An 18,467-nucleotide genomic window follows, 5' to 3' on the forward strand; every position below is an offset into this window, starting at 1 on the left:
GCTCATCGACACGCGCAGCAGCCGTTGGGAAAGAGGTCAACGGTCCATTGTTGACCGTCGTGCCTTCTGGACTTGCAACCCGAGCCGACCTTGCACCCAAGACCCATCCTCCAATAATTTTTACTTACATTCATTCCGACCGTGTACAACTCTACACAAGTAGAGAGCAGCTGTCACCAAACTGCGACCAGTTTGTCGCTTGCACTGCGGCAAGCCCGCTTCTTAGGACCTAACGGCTGCATTTTATTGTGATGAGACGAGCAGCAGGTTACGGTGGCGATGGAGGCGACGGTCGCCGCGAGGTTGCTCCTCCGCTCCCGAATTTACCTGGGCACAACTTGGGCCGGAACCTAGCGGACACCGTGAGTCGCCGTATGCGTAGCAGCAGCGTTCTCGGTTGGTAATCTAAGGCATTGGTCCGCCAGAACCTTGCCGACTCCGCGCTAACAACATGTCTGTGCGCTACACACCTTTCGCCGAGCGTAGATCGCGCCGCGGCCAAAGAACGCCACTCTGCGCTATATCAATGGCTACGCAATCGTCGAGGACGTGGTGAGTGGTCTGCCGCAGCTGGTTGGGGGGCACAGACAGCAGCGGACAGACAGCGCCTCAGCCCCAGCGCCCCACCTGGCGCGAGCCGAGCTTCTTCCACCCCGCCTCCCACAGGCGCAGACGCAGGACCCGCTCAACCGAGCCTACAAGTGGGGCGGCCGCGTGCCCGACGCAGGCCCCATCGCGCCCTTCGCGCTACACAATGAGCCTGGTGCGCAGCCGGGGCAGTCGCAACCGCCATCGCGGGGTCAGCAGCAGGCCGCGACTTCGGAGCCAGGCTTCAGCGGCCGCACGGGGGGCCGGGTACCCAACTGGATCGCCTATGACCGCAAGGTGAGTCTGCTGCGACCAAGGTGTGCGCTTCAGGGCTACTACCAGCTTTTCATGCCTTGGGGCTCTGTTCATTTGGCAGTACCGGTAGTACCTGCCAGCTTCTCCAGCGTTTTACTCCATAGTTGTACTGCTCGTCATGTCTGGCCTTGCCGTTATCCTCGCATGGCTCCACTTCGCTCCTGATGGATGGCGCCAGGTCCTGGGCTTCAGCGGCTACTTCCGTGAGGAGGTGCCCAACAGCGCACTGGAGACGTGGCGCGTGCGGCGGGTGGCCATCCGGTGGGTGCTGCGGCCGTGCAGGGGCATGAGACGAGGTATTAGGAGCAAGCACGCAGTCTTTGCCAGAAGCCAAATTTAGCGAGGCTTAGGTATGGAGTCAGGCCCAGGATGAGGATGTTTCACCACCTCCAATCAGACCAAGACCAGACGCGCGGGTGGGCGGCAGGAGGCAGGCCGGCGGAGGTGTAGACTACCTCTGGCCAGCTCCTGCAGAAGACTCTGAAGACGTCGTTGTCAAGGGCTTGTTGCCGGTCACCTGCCCAACCACGCCAACTCCTGCCTGCACCCCGGCCGCGTGCGGCCATCGCGCTCCAACACAGGTACTACATGGAAAACGACACGGTAGAAATTGTGGAGATGCGCGAGGCCAACTCCGGCCTGCCGCAGGGCACGCTGCTAAAACGGCACAAGTGAGTGTGCGGCACCTGAGGCGCAAGGGGCAGGGTGCCGCCATGCGCACCGCCTTGCCCGCCACCACCACCATGACTGCGGCCCGCCAGCTGGCAGTAGTAGCACTGTCTTGATGGGATGCTCACTGAGGGTTGTTCCGTTAAGGGGTTCGGGTTGACTGCGGCCCCACCCGATCACACACCGACCCCTGTATTTTGCCCGGCCTATCCACCCGAGGTCCCCCCCACCGCCCAGAACCCTGCTTGATTGCCTTCGCCTTGGCACCCCGCCTTGCAACTGATGTCAACCCCACCTGCGCCCCGATCCGTCTGTCTGAATTGCTGTGCAGCGCGCTGCAAGACAGCGGCGCCCCGCTGCGCTGGCCCGACCTGCGGGTGGGCAGTGCCGTGACGCTGTACAAGCGCACCTACTACATCGTGTCGGCAGACGCCGGCACCCGGGCCTTCTACGCAGAGCGGGGACAGGAGCAGCCGCCCGATGAGGCACTGCCGGAGGGGCCCTTCGACCAGCGCCGCAAGGTGAGGGTGTGTGTGAAGGTGTTGTCCTGTGGGGGATACGAGCGTGGGGGTGCATGAGAACCAAATCCAAAGTGCGCTGGGCTTCACCGTGAAGGTGCTGGACGGGAGCGGCGGCCCAGGGGTTCGAGGCGGGGGTCGGGTTGGGGCAGTGGCCGTTGTGTTGTGTTGGGGCATCCGGCGGCAGCACGTTGCTCCTGGAAGTCAGACCTCATGTGATCAGGTCCGGGTTCAACGTCAATCTGACACTTGGTTTTAATCGCAATCGCAACCCGGCGGCACCATAGGCCCAGGAGGCCGCCGCAGCCGCCGCCCGCGCCCGGCCCCCCACGCGCGGCGGCGTGCCTGGCGCCACCACCACCGCGGCGCCCGGCGGCGGCCCGCCACTGCCGCACGACGCCGCCGACGACTTGTACATTGAGCCGCGGGGCCCCGGCGCCGTGTTCGAGGTGTGCGCCACCCGGCGGGAGGCGGAGATGGAGACGCGCGACAACGCCGTGCTGCGCTTCCTGGCCAGGTGCGTACCGTGTGCGCACACACGCGTGCTCGTCCGTGCCTGTACGGTCGTGTGTGTGTGATTGTGTCTTTGTCATGCTACTGCGCTTCGCGTGGCTCGTACGCAGCTGTTGACCAGACAGCAGCTCCGACACAGCCTGACACCTTCCTCCTCGTCGCGTTTGCTCATCTCCGCCCCGCAGCTGGGACAACACGGCGGTCACGTTCGGCGAGGTGCTGTGCTTCTCGCTGTTCTACTACGTGGCCGACGGCACGGTGGAGGTGCGCGAGGTGCTGCAGCGCAACAGCGGCCGCGACCCCTTCCCGCTGCTGCTGGCACGGGGGCGCCTGCCCAAGACGCTGCCGCCCGTATGTGAGTGTTGGGGTTTGTAGATACCAGCCCAAACTAAACCGAACCCAATGCAATAGAGCGAGGAGGAGCGAGGGGGGAGGGCAGAGAGGGCGAGACGTTGCACGCCGTGTGTGCAGGAGCGTGGCATCGGCCGCCTGGTGTGCTGCTGCTGGTACGGTATATGCACCACCGAAATCCGGAATTCTCTTTGTGAGTAGTACCGGTAGTGAACAGTGCCCGCCTCTGGGTTCTGCCTGTCGCTGCAGTCGGGCGGCCCATGTCGCCCCGCAGCCGCGCCGCGCTGCAGCTGCAGTACTACGACTGGCGGGACCTCAAGGTGCGCCGGCGGCACCGGCACAGCGGGGGCGTGGCCGTATGGGGCGTGGCCGTATGGGGCGTGGCCGTATGGGGCGTGGCCGTGGGACGTGGCCGTATGGGGCGTGGCCGTATGGGGCGTGGCCGTGGGACGTGGCCGTGGGACGTGATCGTGGGACGTGGCGCTCTGTGCGGCTTGACGGGTGGAAGCACGGCAGCGCGGGCACACAGGGCAGTGGGCGTGCTGTGCGGTAGAGGCAGGGCGGGCAGGTGCAAGTAGGCATTATGTTTCTTTGGGCTCGGATAGTACTACCTACATTCTCAAGTACACGCACACACGGGCGCACGTTTATGTATTTATTCCCTTAAGTACCCCGCTTAAGTACACAAGCACATACTTTGCCTCCGACACCGCATCCTTGAAATACTCTCCACCTCCTCTCCCCACCCCACCCACCCGCCCTTCCACCTCCTCACCCCACCCCACCCACCCGCCGCTGCACCTCCTCACCCGCAGCTGGGCGCCAAGGTCAACTGCTACGGCCGGCCGCTGCTGCTGTACGACTGCGACGAGGCCACGCGCGTGTGGCTGCGACGCCACGTGCCCGGCATCCAGGAGTCCGACCTGCAGCCCATCGCGGTGAGGGACCCGTGGCCCCGGTGTGACCCCACGTGGTGTGAAACCCCCGTGGTGTGACGTGAACCAGAGCGGGTGCTTGGCCGAGGAGGGATGGGGGTTGTTGCCGATGGTGTTGCCGGTGCTGCGGGTCCGCCCCTTGTGCGGATTCCTGAGCCACCTGAGCCCTGGAGGCGGCGCTGCAGCCGGCAGTGCAGGCCTGTGGCCCCGCCCGCCCACTGAGGCCCCCCGGCTGACATCAAGTCACACTGGCTCCAGTCGCAACCCAGCCCTACCGGTGCCACTCCGCACCGCACCCTTGCCTTCACCACTCCCATTCCCGCTCCCAGCCCCACATCACCCACCTTTCCACCCACCCATGTGCCCCGCGCAGGTGGACTTCGACCCCAACGGCCCCAAGCGGCCGCCGCTGGCCATCCCGCCGCACACGTCCGGCTTCGGCAGCGAGGAAGACAGCCTGCAGGTGGGGGCGGATGGGAGTGGGCGTGGGAGTGGGTGGCATTGGGTGAAAGTGGTTGCAGGTACTAGCTCAAACTAAACCAAACCAACCCAAAGAGCGAGGAGGAGAGCGTGGCTGTGGGTGGTAGTGGGTGGCTGTGGGTGGTAGTGGGGGCGTGGGAGTGGTAGTGGGTGGGGGGGAGTGGGAGTGGGCGGGAGTGGGCGGGAGTGGGTGGGAGTGGGTGGGGTCACAATGCGGCCTCGGCCTCAGCCATACGGTATCTACTCTCGCTGCACCTTCTCAAGGCTCAAGCACATCTTCTCGGCTGATCCACTGCAGAACGTGCTGCACCTCATCCCGCGGCCGCCGCCGCGCCACTACAGCGACTACCTGGAGAACTGGAACAAGGTGGGTGTGGGCTGGTGGGCGGGCGGGCGGGTGGGTCGATGGGTGGAGGTGGGTGGCTGCAGGTGGGCGCGCCGGGGGTGGCCCCAGTGAGGTGGGGGTTGGGATGGGGTGAGGGGAGGGGAGCGCGGATGGGAGGACTGGTGAGGTTGGGTGCCAGCCTGGGTTGGGGTAGAGTAGCGGTGAATCAGCGTGCGGGTTTGTCAAGGGCTGTGGGTCTGTGGCCGAGGCCCTGACACGTCGCTCCCCCTGGACCTGGGGTCGCAGGTGCTCCGCTTCGAGGCGCGCATGGTGCCGCTGGGCCCGGGCCGGCCGCTGGTGGGGCCGCACGACGCCGAGCGCAGGTGTGGTTGAAAGGAGGACATGGGAACGCGCGCACGAGACAGAACACGATGCGCGTCAGCCCATATGCATTGGGTCGTGCATTCGTGCGGGCGCGGGTGCAGTGCAGGTGGCGGCACGGCGACCAAGGCTCGGGTTGCACGGCGGCATGCTAACTTTGGAGTGCTGCGTTATGAATTTGGGTTTGAGGCTGCCGTTTTCTGTGAGGCCATCCTCCTGTCACCCTTATTAGCGCATTCTCCCTGCACGCCCGCTGCCTCAAGCACCACTGTGACCGTCCTTACCCGCCACCGCCACCGCATTCCTTCCACCATCACCACAACCACCACCACCCCCACCACCCCTCTCTGCACCTCCTTCCCCCACGGGCCCACGCTCTCCTCCTCGCTCTTTTGCATTGGGTTGGTTTAATTTGAGCTGGTATTTACAAACTAACGCCTCCACCTGAGTACGTCTACTCCGCGAGTTCAGCTTGGTTAATATAGTTTTGGCTGACATCCGCACACACACACACGCACACACACACACCGCTTCCCTGCAGGTTCATCATCTGCTTCCACCTGCTGGACCGCACGCTGTCCATCTGGGAGCCGCGACGCGACAACAGCGGCATGGAGGACGGCCGGACCTTTCTGGAGCGGACCAAAGTGCGCAACCCCGCCAGTGCAGCCCCGGGAGGGGCCAACTTCAGCGAGACGGACATGCAGGTGCGCGTGCGCCCGCGTGTGATGGCACAGCTGGGTGATCACAGCCCATCGTGCCTGTCGCTAGTAAGGTTTGAAGGCCGAGGAGTATGTCGTAGCTGTTATTATCGTACTACGGCTGCGGACAGCCCCAGCCACTGAAGCTGAGACAATGCTAAACGAGCCCCGCAACTGGCCCGGGCCCGCCCACCTCCTCCTGGTTGACGCGTGTGCCTTTTTTATGAAAGCACAAGGGAAAACGGCGTGTGCCTGTGTACTAAGCAACGGAATTGCAGCACTTATTTGTGGGTTTGTGTGCGTGTCTGGCCGCCTGCTGCCTCCAGGTGGGCGCGGTGCTGGAGGTGTTTGGCCGCGGCTTCCAGTTGCTGGAGGCGGACGCCTACAGCCTGCGCTACCAGGAGAAGGAGGCCGCGACCTTCCCCTGGGCCGACTACGACAAGGTGCGCGGGCGGGGGGAGGGGAGGGGAGGGCAGGCGAGGGCGGGGGGAGGGTGGGAGCGAGGGGAGGGCAGGGGGGGGGGAAGGGGAGGGGAGGGCGATCGTGCGGATAGGGCGGGACAGAGAGAAGGACAGCAGGGGATGCATTGGCTTAGCACGGTACGAAGGTGGACCCGTGTGACACTGCAGTCCTGACGCCGCAATCATTTACTCATGTCACACACACAAACACCACACGCACGCACGCCCCTGCAGGTGCTGGCCAAGCTGCAGGCCTGGCTGTCGCTGTACCCCGACCAGCTGCCCGAGCGCCTGAGTGCCGACCTGCTGGCGGCCGGCGGCGCGGACGGCAGCGGCTACATCCCCAAACACAAGCTCTACGTGGGTGGCGGGTGGTGATGGTGGCGGATGGTGATGGTGATCGGGGCTATGCAAACGTGCTTGTGTGAAAGGGGGTGAGGGTGAAAGCGGGTTGTGTATTCTGCAGGGTCAGGCCTGCGGCTGCGTGGCGCGGCACCGTGGGCATTGGTGTGCGGTGCCCGTCCCGCTCGTTTGCGGTGCCAGCAGTTTTGCGTATCGGCAGTGCATTCCGTCCGTGGAGCCCAGCCATTACATTCCCACACGCGTAACAAACGCAACATCTTGTCGTGAACTGCATGTCTGCTTGTTCCTTGCTGGGCCGGGTGAAACACAACTCCTCATCCCCCCCTTCCTTGTGCAGTCGCTGCTGTCCGCGCTGGGCTCCGACCTCAGCCCGCACGAGGTCATCACGCTGTGCCGCCAGCTGGGAGCAGACCGGCAGGTGCGGGTGCGATGGTGTGTGTGTGTGTGCGGGCCGGTGTGGGTGTGGGTGTGCGGGCCGGTGCGCGTGCGGGCCGGTGTGGGTGCGGGCCGGTGCGGGACAATACGGAGCTGCTTAACCATGCAAGACATGCCTGCCGCACCGTAGTACTGATCCAGCAACCGGTTCACTGTGGTGCCGGCACGGAACGTGAGGTCCGCTAGCCCAGCACCGCCGTGCTCCTTGCGCACCAACCGCCTAATAATGTGTTGCCTCCTGCACTCCCCCACCACTCCGCCGCCTACGCCACAGGGCCTGCTGGCCTCTCAGCTGCTGGTGGCGCTGGGGCTGATGGACCCGCCGCCGCCGCCCGAGCCCGCACCCGAGCCCCAGCCCCACGAGGCGGCGGCTTATCAACAGCAGCAGCAGCAGCCCGCGGTGCCCTTCCCAGCCCAGGAGCCCGCCGCCGCCGCCTCAGCCGCGGCCCCGGGGCGTGTGGCGTGGGCGCCGCACCCCTCCGCGCCGGCAGCGCGCGCCCCGCCCGCCGCGCCGCCGCCGCCCGACACGTACCGTGGCCTGGGCCCCGCCCCCGGCCACCCGCGTGTTGACATGCCGCCTGTGCCGTACCACCACCTTGGCACCGGCGGCGGCGGCGGCTTCCCTCAGCAGCAGGCGCCGCACCACGCCTGGGCGGACGACCGACGACACGTGCGTGACACGTACGACCGGCCTGGCAGCGCCGCCAGCGGGGCCAGTGGCGGCAAGTCTGTGGGTGGGAGCATTCACAGCGGCCTTCACCAGCCCGCCAGCCTGTGGCAGACCACAAACAGCGCCATCGGCGGCGTGAACCACGCGGGCTCCTACCGGAAGCGTTGAGGTGGTTTTCGTGTGGGTTGGTGTGAGGGAGACTGAGTGGAGAGGGTGCCAGACGGATTTGTACTGCCATACGTCATAGACGACTGGCTGGCTGTCTGTAGCTCCGGATAGAGCAATGGTTGTATAACACGGACAGCAGCAAACCAAGTGATGGAAACGTGTGTTGGAAAGTACGTTGTCCATGCGGATGTAACTTCAGGGCCTCAAGGCCTCACGATTTATCCATTGTAGGCTGTCCGTGCCGACCCTCCGGCCTGGGCTCCTCCAGGCTCAAGCCGTGCTTGTGGGTTTCATCGCGCGTGTAAAGTTGTACCTTTGGTATCTCAGCCCTGCTCGTCAGCGCGGTAGAAGCGAGACGCTCGAATGGTGTCGGCACAGATCTCAACGTGGCACACGACTGGCGCCGTGAGACGCGCACACAAGGGTTAGGCCCCTTAGGCGGCAAGGCCCGACTAAGCAGCCAGAAGCGCCTGGCCGCGTTGATGATAACCCGACGTTAGTGGTACGGTACCGTATTAGCGAATGTCTCTTCTATGCTTGATGTCATCCCGCGTGGCTGTGGCTGGCTGAAGGGCAGAGCTGAGAAGGACCGAGCAGGCGCCTGGCCCCGCTTGAGACAAGGCCGGCGTCATGGGCCGCGGAGGTCATGCTGCTGCGCCAGAGAGCGGCGTACAGGTGTGCATAGGGGCGGACAAGCTCCCTGCCAGACAGCCCAGACAGCCTAGACCAGGGGCACCCAGGGCCGAGGGCTCAGACAGCAGCCAGGCATGCCACCAGCACGGCCCAGGGAAGGGCCCTCCACACTGACACGGCGTATGCCGTCTGTACGGTAACATGTCCAAGCACCACGCCACGTGTCCGTGGTCGTGTCCGTGGTGTCATGAAATGGCTCGACTGCGGTAACCCACATCGACAAGCACCACGCCACGTGATGACGTGGCGCGCGGCAGTCCTTGCAGCACTGGTCACCCGGCGTACAGTATGAATGCGGAGGTTACAGAGGGGACAGTCCCAGCACCCGAAGACGCCGAGCCATCACATGCTACCAGGGCCCAACTTGACTCCACCGACCCCAACCCCTACAGTATATGCTGCAGCGCCCGCAACCGGCTGGTACTGGTTGTGGAGGTGAAGTGAAGTCGCGCCCAGGCGTTAGGCCACCCTTTAAGTGCATGCCCCGACGTCAAGCCGCCTGTCTCTGCGTTTCTCAGCATGTGCAGTATATGTTGTGTGGGTCACGTGCTGGGCACCGTGCGCTGGTGGAGTGGTGGGCTGGGGAGCACGGCCGAGGGATGGCCAGGACAGGGGAGCAGGCACGGGAGCAGGGGAAGAAGAGGCTACCACAAGCAAATTCTGGTTTTACATGCATCCAAGGCGTCGATTCAAAGTATCAACTCTCTTAGTGTAAGCCACGCCGCGTTATGCTCCCTTCCCTTATTACAACTGCGCACCGGCGCTCACACCAACGAGAGCAAGGGGTGCCCCCCCAAACAGAAACAAATGAAGATCAGCACACCAGCCGCAGCTGCTACCCCCCACGAGCGGCCGGTGCGCCGGGCAAGCGCCCACAGGCTCTGAGAATCCACCGCTGTTCAGGATACGGTGCTCCCACACTCTCTTTTATTGTGCCGTCCTGCAGCCACATTGACACCCTGAAGCAGCTTCTCCGCGACAGGCCACTACTCGAATAATTGCAGAGCGGAATTAAGCATTGTATGGTCCCCAGGGTTGATGCGCAGCCCCCTGCATCTATTGATTGCAGGAGGCGCAGGTTTGAAAGAGAGGTTATGGCAATATTAGGTACCGACCTGAGAAGCCTCCGCGCAAGCCAAAGCCGTTCCATCCAGTGTCGCCCATGATTTATGGAAACACACATTGCAATGGGAACCCCGCCAAACCAACCAAAACGACGCCCACAACCGGCGCTGCCTTTTGTAGTTTCACCCGCACAGTTACTTGCCGGAAGCAGACCCGATCAGCCGGCCAGGCCAGGTACACACCAGACGGATTTCCCCAACCCGACAAGCAGGTCACGTAACTGCCGTATTCGCGCTCCTTAAAAGCCACAAACGGGAATCCTCAGGCGACGCATTAATCAAGGCAGGCCAAGCACGATCGGCTTGTACTAGGACATAGGTCAGGGCCGGATCTTGCATGCGCAGCGGCTCACGGAATCCGTCGGGTCACGTTCACGCACACAAACACACACGCATGATTAATACAGTATCAACAAGCCCTGGCTCAAACAATAAATCACGCACGCGGCCATTCTCGGCCTTGACCTTCCCTGCCATAAATTCTGAGCCCTTGTGTTCAACAGGCAGCACTTGCAGGACTATCGCAGCGCCCCGATACCGTAACCCCACCTCTTGTGACCACCGATTAAGGGCTCTCAATCCGTGTCTCAGAGCAGCTTGTTCGCAACAGAGCCATGCACGTGCCATTTGAAGCTGCTGTGCATGCCCTCCTGCACACCGTTTCGTACCTTGTCTGCTGTATAACGACGCTCGATGATACCTTCCTCGAGTTGCTGTTTCTTGATCCCAGCACCGCAGCGCGACTTCATAGACCAAGGTGTCATACCAGGCGTCAAGTCATCGGCGTCTTCGCTTTGCCCCGCGTTGCCGCGGGCACACTTGCCGCTACCACGGCTCAAGCGCCGAACCTATGAACGAAGCGCTGAGCGCCGGGTAAGTTAAAGCTTCGCCCTTGTTCCTGCCACCACACCACCACACCACCACGCCGCCACGCGCAAATCCAACATGGCAGCCGCGACAGCTGCGGCGATGTGTGTTGCGGCGCTGGTGCCTCAGCAGGCATATGTCCGTACGGCTGGGCCAGCAGTTTACTCGCCCAGCTCGTTCTTCAGGCGGTTGATCTGCAATACAACAGCACGAGGCCCAGCAGCCGTCAGCAACAGGCCACAGCCACAGCAGACCGACGGACGCCGTCGGGACGCGGGTGCTTTCAACGACGCCATTCCGGTCTGTTTCTGGCCCATAATCCCATCGCCGAAAACTCCCGGTTGCCAGACTACCGCCTTCCCTGACCCTCCCTTGAAACGCCAGCCGGCGCCAACACAGCCCTGCTGCTACACGCACCTCGCTCATCAGCTGCTGCAGCATCTCGGCCTCGCTGCCGCCAGCGGCGGGTGCGGCGGTGGCGGCGGGCGGCGTCGCCATGCCAGGGCTGATGCCGGGCTGCGAGCTCAGCGGAGAGGGCGCAGAGCCAAACAGCGGGTTGGTGCCCACGCGGCCGCCGGGGGCGGGGCTGGGCATGACGCCTGTGGTGGTCGCAACATGCGCACAGGAGTCAGCGAGAGGAAGAAGGGTGGTTGAGGTACCGACTGGCCTGAGCTGTGTTGCGCATCTCCGTTGCACGCTTCACAAACCCTGCCGTCACAAAGCCCTCCCCTCAAAACTGTAGTCCCCTCGAGTGCTCTCGATAGCTCTCACTCACCACCCATGGCCTGCATGGCGCCGCCGGCGCTCATGGCGGAGGGCTGACTCATCATGCTGGGCTGCTGAGTCATCATGGGCGACATGGCCGGCATAGCCTGCTGCATGGGCTGCATGCCCATGCCCATGCCCATCACGGCACCGCCCATGGAGGCGCCGCCCATGCCGCCAGTCATGCCGGCGTTCATGCTGGGGGCCATGCCCATGCCCATACCCATGCCCATACCCATGCCGCCGCCCATGCCCATACCCATACCTGTTTGGAAAGAAAGATGAGGGCAAGAGGGTAGAGGTGGGTGACATGCAGGTTCGCAACAAGTTCCAAGAAAAGGCCGCTGCTTCCTACCGTAGGCTCTCTCCCGCAGCTTGCATGCTCCTCCCCTGGTTCTTCCCATGGTTTCCGCAGTGCTGCACAGGCCCCCACAACACCTTCCGTCACAGCCAAAACCTGCACCTCCACCTCGCCTCCGCCCCACCGCGACCCCACCCCTCCACAGCCCCCCCCCCTGACTCACCGCCCATCATGCCCATCTTCTTGGCCTGCTGCATGCGGTTGATCAGCGCCACCAGCGCCTGCTGGTTGATGCCGGCGCCAAAGCTGGGGCCCTCCAGCCAGCCGTCAACGCCCGAACCCTCGATCAAGTCCCGCATGGGGCCGATTGCCGCCCAGCCGAAGGCCGCGGCGCGCTGCCCGCCCATCTTGAGGCGGGGCAGCAGACCCGTGGGACTGCGGTCGCGCAGGAACTCGGGGTGCATGAGGACGAAGTCGCAGCCTCCCAGTGACTGCGCCTGCTGCACCAGCTGGAGGGTGTTCTCCGCGCCCAGCGCGGGCACCAGTTCGTAGGGCACGGGCAGCCGCGCGAACTGCTCGCGGAAAAAGTCCACCATGGAGATCTGAAGGAGATGGTGAGGGTAAGGGGTGGCCAGGCGTAGGGTGGGTGGAGTGACACCGTGCGTGGGTGACGCGGTGAGGAGGGCACGCGCGGACATCAGACGACTTGGTGTCTGAAGGCCGGCGCACACACGTGCGCCAAGAGTCGCCTCTTTCTGCTTAGCATACTCCGCTGCTGCTGCTCTTTCCTGTTCAAGCCCCCACGCGCTAGCCCCGCCCCGCACCGCCCCGCGACAGCACATCACTCACGTCCGGCACGGCGAGGATGACGCGGCCCGAATCGATGGTCGCCATGCCCATGCCGGCACCCATGCCCATGCCCATGCCGGTCATCTTGCCCATCTCCATTCCGGGCTTGCCGCCGGCTGCAGCGTTGGCCTCGGCGTCGCCGTTCGGGTCGCCGTCCAGCGAGGCGCGGGTCTCGAAGCCCTTCTCCTTGAGGCGGTCGCGCATGATGATGAACGAGTCGCGGTTGGCGTACTTTGCCGTGGGCACCTTCTGCGTCTCGTCGTCCTCCTCGTGCACCATGGTCTCCACCTCCATCTCCTGGCCAGCCACGTTGACCTTCTGCTTCTTGCGGATGTCGCCGTACAGCAGGATGTGCTCGTGGATCTGCGGTGGTATGGTGGTGGGGGTGGGGTGAGTTGGCGATCTGGTGTTGGTGGTCGGAGCGGCGTAAGGCATAGGGCCTTGTAGCTCAGGCGGGTTTCGGTCCATTGCTCTCTGCTACCGCCCCTGTGAATTTACACTCTGTCTTTGCAGGTCCCCCGCCCGCCGCCCCTCGCACCTTGACACGCAGAAAGTGACCCATCATACTCCAAGCGTTCTTGGAGGCAAGGTCCAGGATGGCGTGGGCGATGGCAGAGTCTGCAGCAAACGACATACCCGCAGCGTTATAGCGCCAGGAACCAAACAGCGCTGATGGAGCAACAACGTGCCCATTGCATTCCCGTTGGAGGTTGCAGTACTCCAAGCCTGTCGCCCACGACCCCACGATGGGCTTACACTCCATGGACGCCAGCACACCCGGGGGCATGGAGACTCCCCCCCCCCCCACACACACACCACCACAACACGTGGACTCACTGAATTGGTTGATGTGGCCAAAGCCCTCGGGGCCCAGCAGGAACAGCACCGGGAACATAGCCCTGAGCAGTCCACAAGTGCGGGGTGACAAGTCAGCTGAAGCAGTATGGACCGCATCGAATGCCGGACCTCAGACTGCACCTGATCGCCCAGCTTTCAACTCCCCCCATCCCATGTCAGACGCTGTCTGTGATTGCTCATCCTCCCAGACCAGGCCAGGAATTATAACCCCCACCAGGACCAAACGCACCATGAACAGAAGTAGAGCCAGGCAAGGTAGCGGACCAGGTCGCGGCAAATGCCCTTGGGCACGGTGTGGTACGCCTCAATGTAGACCTGCCGCCCACAAGGCACACGTTGGGGGGAGGGGGACACACAGTACAGGCACGAGCACACCCGTCAGCGGTTCCGTACACGCTCAGGCGGTCCCCGGTCAGATCATGCATTGTGGGACATTGGGTTGTCGCTGCATGGCGCTGCGGCGACACCGGGCTGCTGGTTGACGATGATACTTCGCACGAGCTCGCAAACATGCCAAGCAACAGCACGCCCCGCACCTTGGCTGCGTTGAAGAATGTGTAGATGCCGTAGCACAGGCCCATCAGGAAGAAAATGACACGGACGTATCCCTTGGACAGCGCGGCCGTGGTGCCCCACACGATCGTGCCGATACTGCAGCGGCAGAATTAGCAGGAGGAGGAGCAGGAGGAAAAAGGGTTCACGGCATGGCCTCGCTATAATGGCAAGGCCGCAGCACGGTATGCGATAGGCGGGGGCGGCTCGGACGCACACCACCGCCGCATGCTGCCTTGCATAGCCGCACTGCAAGACCGGTGAGCGCCAGTGCCCTCACGCCAGTGCCCGCGCGGCGCTTCCTGCCGCTTCCAGCGTTTCTCATCGTCTGATCCCCAGACGCGCGCCACAGCTCCCCTGGCATCCCCCCACCCCCACAGACTCACTCTGACACCAGCAGACCCATGGTACGCTTGTTATAGTCGTTCGCCAGACCCGTAAGGTTGCTCAGATGGATAAGAATGACACTGCGGGCGTTAAAGAGTGTGGTTGGGATAGGTTTGGGCGGTTCGATACAGGTTATGCAATGGGCCTTCCAGTGCGGCTGCCGGATTGCAGGGATCCCTTGTGTCCACGGCCGCCATCCTCGTGCAAGCATTCCGCACCCGCCGACAACTCACGCTGTGGGTCAGTTGCATGCAGGGCCAGAGCGGTGACGAGGACGATACAGGGTAGGGAGAGGGATTGATGTGTACGGGGCGCGGGGGGCGGGGAGCATGGTGTCAGCAAATGCTTTAAGCGCGAATCGCGCCAGGCTACACAGCGCTGAAGGGACAGGCGACAGGGCCGTCTGCGGAAGTCAGACTCACGGCAGGTCAGCAGCCACTCCGCGTAACGAAGCCACACGGTCTTGTTGCCGTTGGATGAGTAGATCACCGCAGGTTCGTCAAACTCCTGTGGGCGTGAACCGCGCCAGGAGTAGATTGCCAGGACAGGGTCAGCCACGATGCCCGGCACAGCAGGGTTGGTGTCTATCGCAGAACCCAACATGTTGTGTAGCTCCCACGGCACGGTCGATCACACCTAAGATGACGGCTTTGCAACACCCCTGCCCTGGCTGGTACTCGGCTGAGTGTATTGGGGTCCGGTGGACGCGTCGCGTGCCTAGGCCTGCACACAGCGTTGTCAGGCTGCCTCACACCAGCTGCTCACATGGAAATACTCGATGATGAACTTGATCATCTGCAGTTGCAACACACGAATTCTTGTTTTAGATGCGAAGGTGCGCAAATAGACAGAGGCAGCGCTGCACGGCTTCCGTGGGGTCCTTACCTCGATCGTGGCCACGTAAATCTCCTCCCAGCCGCAAGTAGACTTCCAGGTCTGGTAGCCGTAGAACATCAGGCAGAGCGCTGAAAGCGCAAAAGTAATCTGCGAAAGGTTTGATTCGGGTATCATCAGCGGACCTTTACAGGAGACACGATGAGCAGGGGGACGCAGGGGGTGGGAGCCACTGCGAGCTGAGATGTGCGAGGTTACTGAGGGGTCGCGGCCAGTCGCTGCTGCCGCAAACATGACCGAGCGCCTTAAAATGTCGTGATAGAAAAACATGGACAACAGCAAGAGCTGGAAGAGAGACGCGGCCGACCGCGACACGGTGCGAAGTCGCTGTCGGAAAAGGTTCAGTGGCCCCACAACTCACCCACTGCAGAATGTTGGCAGCCAACTTCTCGGCATTTGTTCCGTTGGATTTAAGCCAAGCCTGTGGGTGTCAGGGCAAGGCACACATGTGAGCACTCGCCTCAGTATCTGAACCCTGCCGTCCATAGCAAGCAGTGCAATCCAGTAATGGAAGTAAATCAAGTCTCAAAACAGGCTACTACCTCAAAACGCGCACAGGACGGCAGGGCGGGCGCGCCCGACTCACCAAGCAGAAGCACTGGCCGTTGTTCGGGATGCAAATAACAGAACCATTGTTCTCAAGAGTGTATGAGGTTTGGAAGAGCATGCGCTCGTGGGCACGGTGGAAAACGTAGTCGGGGCCATCCTGAGTCGCGACCGGCACCGTCGCGTCACTGCCAGTCGAGGCTCCTGCGCTGCCGGCCGCCAGCGCCACTGCCAGCGCTAGGGCAAGAAGCCATGGCCTCCGCGACATCGGGGCTCAGCGGTGTGCTCAAGCTCAAAGTGAGAGTTGTTTGGCGACACTACTTGTGGCGCTGCTATTATTACAGCGAAGCGTAGTCAAGCAACGTTACACCGCGTTTAAAGCTTTAGTCTTGTGCGATGCTGATTTGTAAGACCGAGAGCCAGGTCGATGAATCACGAAAACGCAATCTTTGTCCAGAGTACTTCGACACCCTTGCGGTTGCGCGATATGTGTTCTGAATCAGATCACCTATCGTCTCAGCTAAATTGTCGCGACTATGGCGCAGGTATGCTCCGTCTAGGCTGGCATGCGCAGACTTCACATTGACTATCAGCGTCAGCCCTACGCCTGTATTCGTCGAATGATATGTGTTAGAGATGATATCTGTGACTCGCTGTCACTGATCGGTTACTCGGGCGGTCAGCCCCAGCGTCCGCGTTGACCGTGTGTCCTGGTCGCCAACACTTAGTTCGTCCGCCTTGTGTGCACTAGCGGACCGCCATGCGATCCATGGAGCGTGCCCCTAAGGGAGTCAAAGTGACAGGGGACGCAATGTACAGTGTTAAAATGCCGAGCACGAGAGGAGGCTGGTGTAGAAGTGGCGACTGAAGTCTGAGTATGATCTGAGTGCTAGAGTCGTAACAAACGCTGGACCAAAGGTACTGCGGATGCTGGCGTGCGCACAACCTCCCGGACCGGTGACCGGTGACCGGGTCAGGGTCGGGGTCGGGGTCGGGGTCGGGGTCGGCCTCATCGGGGAATTGGAGTCTGGGGGAAATGGGATCCAAGGGACGAAAAATCGCTCGTTCTCTCCCGCGCAGCTTCTAAATACTTACGTAGTTATGTAATATAATATTAATAGCTGGGTCAACGCCCTGTGAAATTGCGAGGGCGCATGCGGACTTCCCCCGCGTGCCCGCAGCTCGGCCCCGCACCCTGCCGAACCAACCCCCCCCCCCAGCACCAAAACCCGTCATACCGTCCCCCACCGCGAGATACAGACTTCACTATAAGTAAAATGTGACAGTGCTGGGGGGTCGGGGCTACGTTGGACGGTTGGACGTCGCGAAGTAAGTTCAAGTTCGCCCTTGCGGCGAAACCGTTCAGCCTTACACGTTTTGCAAATATAATAATAACAGAGTCCCAGCTTCATAGGTCTCACGTTAGGGGGCAGCCAGCACGGCACTAATAAGGACAGGTGCTCGCGCTCGCAGCTTACACGCCTACGGGTCTCCTGACAGGTACATAAGTGCTAAGATTGAAGCGATCTACGTATATGATAGTTACCTTGGACCAGCGCCAGCCTGTGCGATGAAATCGGCCAAAGAATCGTCTTTCTTGAGGCATCGGACACCATTCTATGCGTTTAGGCGTATAATACATGTTTCAGCATCAGTTTTACCACAGTTACTTTCAAGGTCGGGTTCGAGCCAGGTCTGAACTTCGTCGCTGGGGCCTCTTCTTCCTGATGTGCAACAGCTTCGTGTAACGGAGGCCTTAAATATTGCTTGTATGCACTCGGCGGGAGCGGGGAACACGTGTTGTGCAACTCTTTGCCAACTGCCGCTTTCTGAAACGTATAGGTGCGCCGCGCCCCCTGCGGGGGCCGGGGCACGCTAACAAGCCCAGCGACCTGCACAAGTCCAGCGACCTGCCCAACGACGCGCACTCGCGGCCAGGGTGTGCAGGTGGATACAGTGCCTAGCGCCGAGTCGGCCCTCTCACGCCTCCAAGAATGCGTGCACCAACATGCACGCACACGCTGGGGCAGGGTCAGGGATGCACACACGCACGCACATTCGCCAGTTCTTGCAAACGACACAAGTGCACTATGGTAATACACAAGCATCTCCTAGCACATACTGTACGGCCTGCAGCTTTGCAGCGCGACGATAAGAGCTGTAATCATGGCAACCGGTGATAACAGCGGTGACGGGACGTCGGGACCGCTGGCAGCAGCAGCGGCGCTGGGCCAGGCGGCGGCGGCGGCAGAGCGGAGAGATAGATCAGGTAGGCAAGGCCACCAGGAAGGAGGAGGCAGGGCAGGGGTCGTATCTTGGTTTTGGGGTAATGTCTAGCTCCAGACAAAAACGGCCGGGTAGCCGCCGTCTTTTGTCTGGGCACATGGCGGTTTGGGGGCTTCTACATAGGAACTCGGACAAAACCCGCCCCAAACCCGGGCCAACAAAGTCTCGCCCCAGACATTAGCCCCCGGGAGGAATGTCTAGGAAACGGCCAAAATGGCCAATTAATGTCTGGAGACATTAAGATAGGAGCCCTGAGGCAGGGGTGCGAGGAGGAGAATGGCGTCGGTTGCAGCGTTGCACGCAGGCTAAGGCTGGCCGCAGTAGCAGCCGTACGGTATGCCGGCTGCGTGATTGCTTGCAGGCTTTCAGCTGCTAGGAGGTAAGACCAGGTAAGACGATGTTTGGAACTATGGTTGAGAGCTGTCAGCGGTTACTTATGCTCAGCCACTGGCAGGGGTGCACATGCACGCAA

At 62.2% G+C, this 18,467-nt stretch overlaps 2 protein-coding genes across 2 annotated transcripts; one reads left to right on the plus strand and one right to left on the minus strand.

The window, feature by feature from the left end:
• Positions 1–2: 2 nt before the first annotated feature.
• Positions 3–8,190, plus strand: CHLRE_14g611250v5 (uncharacterized protein). Its single transcript, XM_043069989.1, has 18 exons — positions 3–362; positions 487–552; positions 667–885; positions 1,082–1,164; positions 1,485–1,574; positions 1,904–2,093; positions 2,378–2,607; positions 2,789–2,958; positions 3,204–3,274; positions 3,770–3,892; positions 4,263–4,352; positions 4,668–4,736; positions 5,001–5,077; positions 5,617–5,782; positions 6,103–6,219; positions 6,472–6,597; positions 6,938–7,018; positions 7,310–8,190. The coding sequence occupies exons 1-18, from the start codon at positions 252–254 to the stop codon at positions 7,871–7,873; spliced, it is 2,643 nt and encodes an 880-aa protein (XP_042916662.1). The 5' UTR covers positions 3–251; the 3' UTR covers positions 7,874–8,190.
• A 1,030-nt stretch (positions 8,191–9,220) lies between these two features.
• CHLRE_14g611300v5 (uncharacterized protein) lies at positions 9,221–16,592 on the minus strand. The gene is made up of 16 exons (XM_043069990.1): positions 15,750–16,592; positions 15,525–15,584; positions 15,155–15,253; positions 15,035–15,064; positions 14,692–14,776; positions 14,616–14,637; positions 14,269–14,349; positions 13,867–13,981; positions 13,560–13,645; positions 13,310–13,371; positions 13,011–13,090; positions 12,473–12,835; positions 11,847–12,225; positions 11,333–11,587; positions 10,975–11,156; positions 9,221–10,751 (listed from the first exon to the last, which is right to left on the minus strand). The coding sequence occupies exons 1-16, from the start codon at positions 15,975–15,977 to the stop codon at positions 10,719–10,721; spliced, it is 2,160 nt and encodes a 719-aa protein (XP_042916663.1). The 5' UTR covers positions 15,978–16,592; the 3' UTR covers positions 9,221–10,718.
• Between the last annotated feature and the right edge of the window lie 1,875 nt (positions 16,593–18,467).

The sequence above is a fragment of the Chlamydomonas reinhardtii genome, chromosome 14, assembly GCF_000002595.2.
Source record: "Chlamydomonas reinhardtii strain CC-503 cw92 mt+ chromosome 14, whole genome shotgun sequence".
NCBI lineage: Eukaryota > Viridiplantae > Chlorophyta > Chlorophyceae > Chlamydomonadales > Chlamydomonadaceae > Chlamydomonas > Chlamydomonas reinhardtii.

What these genes read in the sequence shown, in the direction of transcription:
- CHLRE_14g611250v5 (XM_043069989.1), top strand. Translation starts at nt 252, where the DNA reads ATGAGACGAGCAGCAGGTTACGGTGGCGATGGAGGCGACGGTCGCCGC. An exon ending in CCTTCGACCAGCGCCGCAAG is followed by an intron (nt 2,094 to 2,377) that starts GTGAGGGTGTGT and finishes GCGGCACCATAG; the next exon opens with GCCCAGGAGGCCGCCGCAGC. An exon ending in CCTGGGCCGACTACGACAAG is followed by an intron (nt 6,220 to 6,471) that starts GTGCGCGGGCGG and finishes ACGCCCCTGCAG; the next exon opens with GTGCTGGCCAAGCTGCAGGC.
- CHLRE_14g611300v5 (XM_043069990.1), bottom strand. Translation starts at nt 15,977, where the DNA reads ATGTCGCGGAGGCCATGGCTTCTTGCCCTAGCGCTGGCAGTGGCGCTG. An exon ending in ACGGCCAGTGCTTCTGCTTG is followed by an intron (nt 15,585 to 15,749) that starts GTGAGTCGGGCG and finishes TGACACCCACAG; the next exon opens with GCTTGGCTTAAATCCAACGG. An exon ending in TGGCGCGATTCGCGCTTAAA is followed by an intron (nt 14,350 to 14,615) that starts GCATTTGCTGAC and finishes TAACGCCCGCAG; the next exon opens with TGTCATTCTTATCCATCTGA.